At 37.4% G+C, this 9,970-nt stretch overlaps 1 protein-coding gene across 1 annotated transcript in view; it reads right to left on the bottom strand.

The window, feature by feature from the left end:
• Window positions 1-221: 221 nt before the first annotated feature.
• The window catches only part of LOC132650943 (zinc finger protein 431-like), a gene marked incomplete at its 3' end in the record, with an annotated part of 34,624 nt that continues 24,875 nt past the window's right edge, over window positions 222-9,970 (bottom strand). The window contains exons 2-4 of the mRNA XM_060376266.1: window positions 3,049-3,175; window positions 2,776-2,836; window positions 222-1,428 (exon numbers count right to left, since the gene is read on the bottom strand). Of these exons, the coding sequence (XP_060232249.1) occupies window positions 222-1,428; window positions 2,776-2,836; window positions 3,049-3,175 (1,395 nt within the window). The remainder of the gene's footprint in view (window positions 1,429-2,775; window positions 2,837-3,048; window positions 3,176-9,970) is intronic.

Raw genomic sequence — 9,970 nt, 5'->3', positions numbered from 1 at the left:
CTTTTATTTATTAGGAGAAGTTATGTTCAAAGGCTTTGCCACATAGTTATATTCATATGGTTTCCCTGCACAATATTTTGTTGTCTTAGGAGATGAATATTACATGCAAAGGGTTTATCACACTAATTACCCTCACCAGGCTTCTCTCCACTGTGTGTCTTTTCTTTTTTGTGGATACCACACTGCTGTTCAAAGGCTTTATCATGTTGGGTATATTCATAAGGTTTCTTTATAATATGTGTTCTTTTATGGCTTATGAGATGACTTTTTTGTGGAAAGGCTTTACTGCACTGGTTACATTCATAAGGTTTCTCTCCAGTGTGTGTTCTTTTATGTCTTAAGAGAGTACTGTTTTCTGCAAAGGCTTTACCACACTGGTTACATTCATAAGGTTTCTCTCCAGTGTGTGATCTTTTATGTCTTAAGAGAGTACTGTTTTCTGCAAAGGCTTTACCACACTGGTTACATTCATAAGGTTTCTCTCCAGTATGTGTTCTTTTATGCCTTATGAGATGACTTTTTTGTGGAAAGGCTTTACTGCACTGGTTACATTCATAAGGTTTCTCTCCAGTGTGTGTTCTTTTATGGATTAAGAGATGTCTGTTTTGTGCAAAGGCTTTACCACACTGGTTACATTCAAAAGGTTTCTCTCCAGTGTGTGTTCTTTTATGGTTTAAGAGAGTACTGTTTTTTGCAAAGGCTTTACCACACTGGTTACATTCATAAGGTTTCTCTCCAGTGTGTGTTCTTTTATGGCTTAAGAGAGTACTGTTTTCTGCAAAGGCTTTACCACACTGGTTACATTCATAAGGTTTCTCTCCAGTGTGTGTTCTTTTATGGCTTAAGAGAGTACTGTTTTCTGCAAAGGCTTTACCACACTGGTTACATTCATAAGGTTTCTCTCCAGTGTGTGTTCTTTTATGTCTTAAGAGAGTACTGTTTTCTGCAAAGGCTTTACCACACTGGTTACATTCATAAGGTTTCTCTCCAGTATGTGTTCTTTTATGGCTTATGAGATGACTTTTTTGTGGAAAGGCTTTACCACACTGGTTACATTCATAAGGTTTCTCTCCAGTGTGTGTTCTTTTATGGCTTAAGAGAGTACTGTTTTCTGCAAAGGCTTTACCACACTGGTTACATTCATAAGGTTTCTCTCCAGTGTGTGTTCTTTTATGGCTTAAGAGAGTACTGTTTTCTGCAAAGGCTTTACCACACTGGTTACATTCATAAGGTTTCTCTCCAGTATGTGTTCTTCTATGGCTTATGAGATGACTCTTTTGTGCAAACACTTTACCACATTGATTACATTTGAAAGGCTTCTCTCCAGTGTGTGCTCTTTTATGCCTTATGAGATCACTGGTATAGGAGAAGACTTTACCACATACAGTGCATTTAGAAGGTTTCTCTCCAGTACGACTGCTTGCATGCCTGCACAGATAATTACCACATGTGAAAGATTTACCACAATCAGTGCTTTACACTAATAAATATATTTATCTATATTAATTAATTTCATAATTTGATCTAATGGTAAAGGAGAATCAAATTTTAAAGTTTTATCATGTTATTTACATTAATGGTTTTTCCCTTCATTATGGGTATTTTTGAAGATCTCTGTGATGGTAAGAGCATTTGTTACGTGGTTCACTTTTATAGCTTCATTTTTCTATAAGAGTTTTATATATATATATATACATACATATATATATTATTGTAAGTATACAGACCTTTACCACAGCAATTCCATTTGCATTGTTTTTATTGTATGAATGACACTTCTTTTGCAAAGTGAGCCACGAGAAGCAGAAGAAGTTCCAAATTCTTAGTATTCATAGGTATTTTCAGCAGTATTAGTTGCTGATGAATTCTCAGTGAAGTTGCAAAACCAATTAATAGTAACCATTTATCGCATTCAGAAAATCTACTCAAAGTGGGGACTACTACAAAATTAATTGTTCTTGGAGAAAGACAGGTACACTGCTTCTTTCAATATTCCTCTGCTCATGTGCCTTACAAACATTGTGACATATGACATACCTATTTAAATTACAAGAATAATAAAGGATTCCCTCACTGAATTAACACAGTTTGTTTTTTATTCATTATAGACATGTCATATAGGGATTAAGGTTTCTTCACAACAATATTCTTGACTCTCATAAGCTGCTCCTTTCACTAAACTTTACAATATGACTGCATGAATATGAGTAACAGTGGTTGTTATTAGAAAGTTTTGGACACATACTGATCACCTATTCAATATGTATACCTCTTACAATATCTGAGTAGATAAAATGAGACTAAACAGATTGGCAGTTCAACTCAGTAGCTGTAATGTCTATATGATTTAAATGGTATTTTCTGTTACAACATTATTTTATTTTCTTCTATCTTAAGGAATGCCTTGCAAACACAAATCAGATACCTGACATTGAGGTAAATGGAATTGTGAGATTATACTCAAAGCAGTGCTGTTTTCACACTGTTGCTTTTCTTTAAAACCTCCAGGACACAGCCAGGTGTGCTGCTACGAGCCTTTAATCCATGGATTCATGGAGGCAGAAACAGGCAGATATGTGTGATTTCGAGGTCAGGCTGGTCTAACAAGCAAGTCTAAGAAAGTCACAGATACCCAGAAAAAATTCTATCTCAAAAACAGAAAATAAAAAGCAGCCAATAAACAAACAAACAAACAAACAAACAAAAAAACACCAAACTTCCAGGACACATTAAAATTTAAGATTTATATCTGTATCAACATGCACATAAAGTTACCTTTTATTACTTGTAGAACTTTGAAAATGTTCTTCAATATTATGGTCATCCCAATTGTAGCCTAAAATATAGTACCAGAAAATATATATTATTGGAAATATCATGTTATTATTAAGGCAAAACTTAAATCACTATCTTCTGTGACTCTTAGAACCATGCCTGTTTTATTTACCTCATTCCTCCTCATTCTCAATTGGAATAACAGAAGAGGATCAATAACAAAGTAAGAGTTGTCTTTTTATTTTTAAAGTGAAAGAAAAATTGCAGTCTTACCTATAGCAGTGAGGTTTTCACAGGTCTCTAGCATCACAACTTTGTAGAGTTGCTTCTGGGAAGGTTCCAGCAAGGCCCACTCTTCTTGGCTGAATTTCACATGGACATCATTAAAGGTCACTGAATTCTAAAATATACCATACATTTGTAAAAAAGAAAGACTGGCAACAATATAAATTTATATTTCATTGGCAATATAATCATATAATTCTAATGCTTCCATTTATGTTCTGACACAGAAGTGCTAATGTTAGACAGTTGGGTGCTGTGCATCAGGTAAAGGATGGGAGAAGAAAAAGCCTAAAGGTTAGATTGTAAAGGAAAAAAAGGCTTGCTTTGAAAACCTGTGTTAAAGGTTTTGTATTGGTTTGTAAGACATGAATATGAAGTAGCCATTAGTTGGGTTCTTGAGTGATCTATGAATCATCTTCAGTTACTTGGGTGAGTAGGTCAGGACACTTTCATGAGACAGGTGGAAGGAAAAAACACAGGCATGATATTTTATCTAGCAACAAATGATATGTGGCTATCACGTGACAGTGAACAGATGGGTGGTGTCAGTCAAAAGACAACATGGCACTGGATATCATGTTTTGACCAGGGATCAGAGATGTGGCATACCAGTATATGAAAATGGGGGCTCATATATTTGTGGAAGGGAAATTGTACTACAGTGAACAGATGGATAAAAATAATATGAGTGGCAAGCAACAATAATCATAGCTGATAACATCATATTTCTGAGTTCACAGACAAAAGAAAAGGCATAGAACACATGATTATTCGTTGATCCTTGTTTTGTTTATTCTCCTTTCTAAATCATGTATAGTCTACAGTTTAAAAATAAAGATTAAATCTTTTCTATTAAAACATAAGTGTTAATGTTATCACTAAGTCATTTTAGAAGAAAACTGAATAATGAAGTTTAACTATGTCATATCTGAACTCTTTTGAATAGGATATAGCTTTTGAATAGTCATGGTAATTAATGTGGACAAAGACAGAGAGAAGAGAGAGAAATAGAAAAAGAGAGACAGAGACACACAGAGAAATTAAGGGATGAGCAGTACTTAGTACACATCAGAGAAATTTATGAACAGTTACTAACTACAAAAATTATGGACAAGCTGGGTGTATTCTATTATGCCTTAATTCCATCACTCAGGAGGCAGATGCAGGTGTATCTTATTGAATTGGATGCCAGCATGATCTATGCAAAAAGTTCCAGGACAGCTAGACCTATATAGTAAGACAGAGCCTCCCCTAAAAGTCAATCAAACAAACATAAAAGATTGAAAGAACTCAGAGGTCTTAACTGAAGCTTGTACAAGAAATTATACATCCACTCCAGTTGTGCATTCCTTTTCCAGAAATCTGCACTGCCCCAGCTTAAACTTTAACTCTAATAACATCTTACTAAAAGGGAATGCATGTTTAAACAGCTAAAAATAGAAAAATGAAAATATTAGCAATGTCAATGCTGATCATAAATAAGCAACATAAGGTAGAAGAGATGGCTCAGCAGTGAGGAGCTCTTGCTACTCTTCCAAATAAGTGGGCTCAATTGTCATTGTTTACCTGGAACCCACTACTATCAGTTCGTGAGTTCTGAACACATCTTCAGACTATAGTGAAGATCAGGCACACAAGAGATGCATATTCATGCATACAATCAAAATACTCATATTCAGTAAAAATTAAAAACAGATCCCAGCTGGAAGGGCTGAACTCACACTGTGTCTGATCAGCAGGGTAGCAGAGACTGCACAGTGACCAATAGTTGGAACTGTAAGCCTCCAAACACCACTGACTGTATTTACCAGGTGAGATGAGAAAAGCAATTGGGTTCAACCTCAGAGCACTCAGCTAATCCCTTGAAAATTTCTTGGGATGTTTTAGCAGGAATAAGGTTTTCAAGCAAATAGACCCAAGAAGCAAGCAGGAGTAACCATTCTAATATCTAATAAAATAGACTTTCACCAAAAATTAATTGAAAGAGATGAGAAAGGGGTAATCCAAGATGGCAGTGCTGGGATGACACTGTCTGAGGAGCAGGGCAGCAATATTGGTACAGTGACTAAGAGGCTGAACTCTGGACCCTAAAACAAAAGCAATTGTGTTTCTCAGGTGAGAGGAAACTCCACGGAGTGGGAATAAGTTGGCTCTACTCTCAGGTCACCCAGCAAGAACCCAGAAGAAACCCCAGGTCACACAGTCACTGGGTCACTTGACCAGAAGCACACTCTTGCATGTCCTGATCACCTTCCCAGGCTGAACTGTGTACCCCAGGACACAAGAGACTGGGAGTCCCAGTCTTGAGAAAACCCCAGAGAAGGAAGCAAGTAGGGCTGACCTCAGGTCAACCAGTCTATCCCTGGAAAAGGTCCTGCAGACCTGCAGGCACAAAGCAGCCAGCCCTGAGTGGGGCTCCAACCGCCAACCCCACAACTAACTCTCCATCACAGATAGAACTGTGTGCCCCAGGGCACTAGAGGCTGGGTTTTCCTGTTGGGAGAAAACCCCACAGGGAGGGAAACAGCAGGTCCCAGCTTAGAGTACTCAGCTGACCCCCCACTACCACTAACACCACACATACGGGAATGTTCTCAGAAAAAGTTCTCAGGTTCCTGTCCAGTCACCAGCTTGGAGCCACCACTCCCAAGCAAGTGCCTACTCACTCCACACGCCCCCTCCCCAACAGTACAGACTGCGTCTTTCTGTTGAGAAAAAACCCAAAGGTGGCGGAAATATCTGGCCCTACCTCAGGACACCTAGCTCTAGAAAAGTTTCTGGCTATCCACAGGCTCCAGACTCTAGCCTCCTGCTGCAAACATGAGAGTAGTGCTCACATGCCACTGATTACCACTTGGGTACTGGGGCAGAGAGCCCCAAACTCAGACCTCCAGAAGCCTGGGTTCCTAAGATCAACCCCCAAATATTGCTCCAATGGACAATGAGTTTTTTCTAACTAAACTGACCAAACCACATGGCACCCAGGTTACAGCTACAGCTCACTAAATTTATAGCAAGAAACCAAGCTGCAGGGCAGCTGTCTCCTGGACTTCTCTGGGTTAGAGGAGAGCCCCGTTTACTAACAAAGGCCACAATTACCACTAAGGTCTGTACGCCTAAGATGAGCTGTGGCAATTCCTGCAAAACACCTGCTATTCAGTGACCATACCCCAAAACCTGAGGAGGCCTCCATCGGTAAAAATCATCTTCCTACCAGGGGGATTCTTCCCACCACAGGATTCCAGGAAGCACCAGAATCTAACACCCAACACCCAAGATAGCCAAATGGGTAGAGGCAAGTGTAAAATCTCAACCAACAAACGAGAGAGCAATATGGCATCTCCAGAACTCAGTTTAGACAGGGGCAAGTAGCCCTGGATACACCAACGTAAATGAAATTCAAAAAGATGACTTTGCATCTATGCTTAAGAAGAGGATAATAGAGGAAACAAACAAACTGCATAAAGAACTAGAGGAAGATAAAGTCAGACAGATCATGGACATCTGCAAAGAAATGGAAGAAGATAAAGACAAACAGATTGTGGCCATCTGTAAAGAAATACAGGAAGTTACAGCCAAACAATTTGTGGCCTTTACAGAAGAAATACTAAAATAACTGAAAGAAATTAAAGAAACAGGATTGTTCAAAGAAACAGCTGAAGGAACTGAAGAAAAATATAGTCAGGTGAAGGAAATCAACAAAACAGCTCAAGAACTGAAAATATAACTGGAAAAATGACTGAAAACACAAATGGAGAATATGCTGGAGAGAACGAACTTAGGGAAGAAAACAGGAACTACAGAGGTAAGCATAACCAATAGACTATAAGAGATGGAAAAGAAATCTCAGGTGTGAAAGACACAATGGAAGAAATCAATATATCCATCAAATAAAATGTTAAATCTAAAAAATTCCTGACACAGACCATCCAAGAAATCCAAGAAATATGAAAAGACCAAACCTAAGAATAATAGGAATAGAGGAAAAAGAAGATTCCCTCCTCCAAGGCCCTGAAAATATTTTCAGCAAAATCATAGAAGAAAAATTCCCCAACTTACAGGAGAGGTCTATAAGAACACAAGAGGCCTACAGAACACACCCAATAAAATAGACCAGAAAAGAAAATCCTCCCACCACATAATAATCAAAACAGGAAGTATACAGAACAAGAAAAATACTAAAAGCTGCATGGGAAAAATGCCAAGTATCATATAATGGCAAACCCATCAGAATCACACCTGACTTCTCAACAGAAACTATGAGAGTCAAAAGGGCCTGGATAGATATCATGCAGACCCTAAGAGAACATAGATGTCAGCCCAGGCTACTATACCTTCCTAGACTCTCAGTCCTCATAGATGGAGAAAACAAGATTTTCAGTGACAAAAACAAATTTCAACAATACCTACACACAAATCCAGCATTATAGAAGATACTAGATGGAAAAATACAACCCAAGAAAACTAACTACTTTCAAGAAAAAACAGGAAATAATTAATCTCACTACAGCAAAACAAAACACAAACTTACTACACAGCCAACATCAAAATCAAAGGATCTAACAGCCACTGGTCATTAATCTCTATCAACATCAATGGACTCAATTCTCAAATAAAAAGATGCAGACTAACAGAATGGATGTGTAAACAAGACCCAACAATCTGCTGCATACAAGAAACACACCTAAGTCACAAAGATAGATATTACCTGAGGGTAAAGTTCTGGAAGACATTTTACCAACCAAATGGGACCAAGAATCAAGCAGGACTAACCATTCTAATATCTGATAAAATAGATATTCAACCAAAATTAATAAAAAGAGATGGGGAAGGACAGCTCATACTCATCAAGGGAAAATTCCACCAGGAAGACATCACAATCCTAAACAACCATGCTCCAAATACAAAGGCACCATGCTTATAAAAGAAACATTAATAAAACTTAAACCACACATAGATCACCATACATTAATAGTGGGAGACTTCAACATCCAATTTTCAACAAGAACAGGTCAACACAACAGAGAAACAAAGAAAAAATATCTCTAACAGAGGTCATGAATCAAATGGACCTAACAGACATCTACAGAACCTTACACCCAAAGACAAAAGAATGTACCTATTTAGCACCTCATGGAACCTTGTCCAAAATAGACCATATGGTTGATTACAAAGCAAGCCTCAACATATACAAGAAGATTGAAATAATCCCTTTTTTCCTATCTGATCACCAGGAATAAAGCTGGACCTCAACAACAACAGAAATAGCAAAAAGCCAACACACACATGGAAAGTGAACAACTTACTAGTAAATGACAGCTGGGTCAGGGAAGAAATAAAGAAAGAAATTAAAGTCTTCCTAGAATTCAATGCAAATGAATACACAACATACCCAAACTTATGGGACACGGTGAAAACGGTGCTAAGAGGAAAATTCATAGCACTAAGTGCCGTCAAAAAGAAATTTAAAACATCTCATTCAAGAAACTTCATGGCTCACCTAAAAGCCCTAAGAAAAAAAAGAAGCAGACACACCAAAAAGGAGTAGATGTCTGGAAATAATCAAACTCAGGGCTGAAATCAATCAATTAGAAACAAATCAATTAAAAGAATCAATGAAACCAAGAGTTGATTCTTTGAGAAAATCAAGAAGATAGACAAATCCTTAGCCAAACCAACTAAAAGGCAGAGAAATACTATCCAAATTAACAAAATCAGAAATGAAAAGGGGGAGAAAACAAGAGACACTGAGGAAATCCAAACAATTAGGACTTATTTCAAAAGTCTATTTGCCACAAAATTTGAAACTCTAAATAAAATGGACAATTTTCTTAATCAATTCCACTTACCAAAGCTGAATCAAGACCAGGTAAATCAATTAAATAGTTCTATATCTCCTAAGGAAATAGAAGCATTCATCAAAAGTCTCAGATCCACAAAAAGCCCAGGGCCAGGTGGTTTCAGTACAGAATTTTACCAGACCTTCAAAGAAGAGGTAACTCCAGTTCTCTTCAATCTATTCCACAAAATAGAAACAGAAGGAACACTACCAAACTTATTCATTGAAGCCACAGTCACCTTGGTACCTACAATTCACAAAGACCCAACAAAGAAAGAGTACTTCAGGCCAATTTCCCTTATGAACATTGATGCAAAAATACTCAACAAAATACTTTGCAAACCCAATACAAGAACACATCAACGATACCATCCACTATGACCAAGTAGGCTTCATCCCAGGTATGTAGGGGTGGTTCAATATATGGAAATCTATCAATGTTATCCACAAAACTGAAAGAAAAAAAAAACACATGATAATCTCCTTAGGTTCTGAATATGCATTTGACAAAATCCAACATCCATTCATGTTTAAAGTATTGGAGATATCAGGGATACAAGGCACATAGCTAAATATAAGAAAAGCAATATACAGCAAGCCTATAGCCAACATCAAACTAAATGGAGAGAAACTTAAATCAATCCCACTGAAATCAGGGACAAGGCAAGGCTGCCTACTCTCTCCATATCTCTTCAACATAGTTCTCTAAGTTCTTGCTAGAGCAATAAAACAATTAAAAAAGATCAAGGGAATACAAATGGGAAAGGAAGAAGTCAAAGTATCACTATTTGCAGATGATAAAGTGGCTGGATACAAAATCAACTCAAAAAATAAGTAGCCCTCCTATATACAAAAGACAAAAGAGATGAGAAAGAAATTAGGTAAACAACACCCTTCACAATAGTCAAAAAGGACATAAAGTACCTTGGTGTGACCCTAACCAAGCAAGTCAAAGACTTGTATGAAAAAATTTCAACTCTATGAAAAAAGAAATAGAAAAAGATATCAGAAGATCGAAAGATCTCCCATGCTCATGACTTGGCAGGATTAACATAGTAAAAATGATCCTTT

This window comes from Meriones unguiculatus, assembly GCF_030254825.1.
Source record: "Meriones unguiculatus strain TT.TT164.6M chromosome 13 unlocalized genomic scaffold, Bangor_MerUng_6.1 Chr13_unordered_Scaffold_37, whole genome shotgun sequence".
In the NCBI taxonomy this organism is placed as follows: Eukaryota; Metazoa; Chordata; class Mammalia; order Rodentia; family Muridae; genus Meriones; species Meriones unguiculatus.
This window is presented reverse-complemented; position numbering and strand designations above follow the sequence as displayed.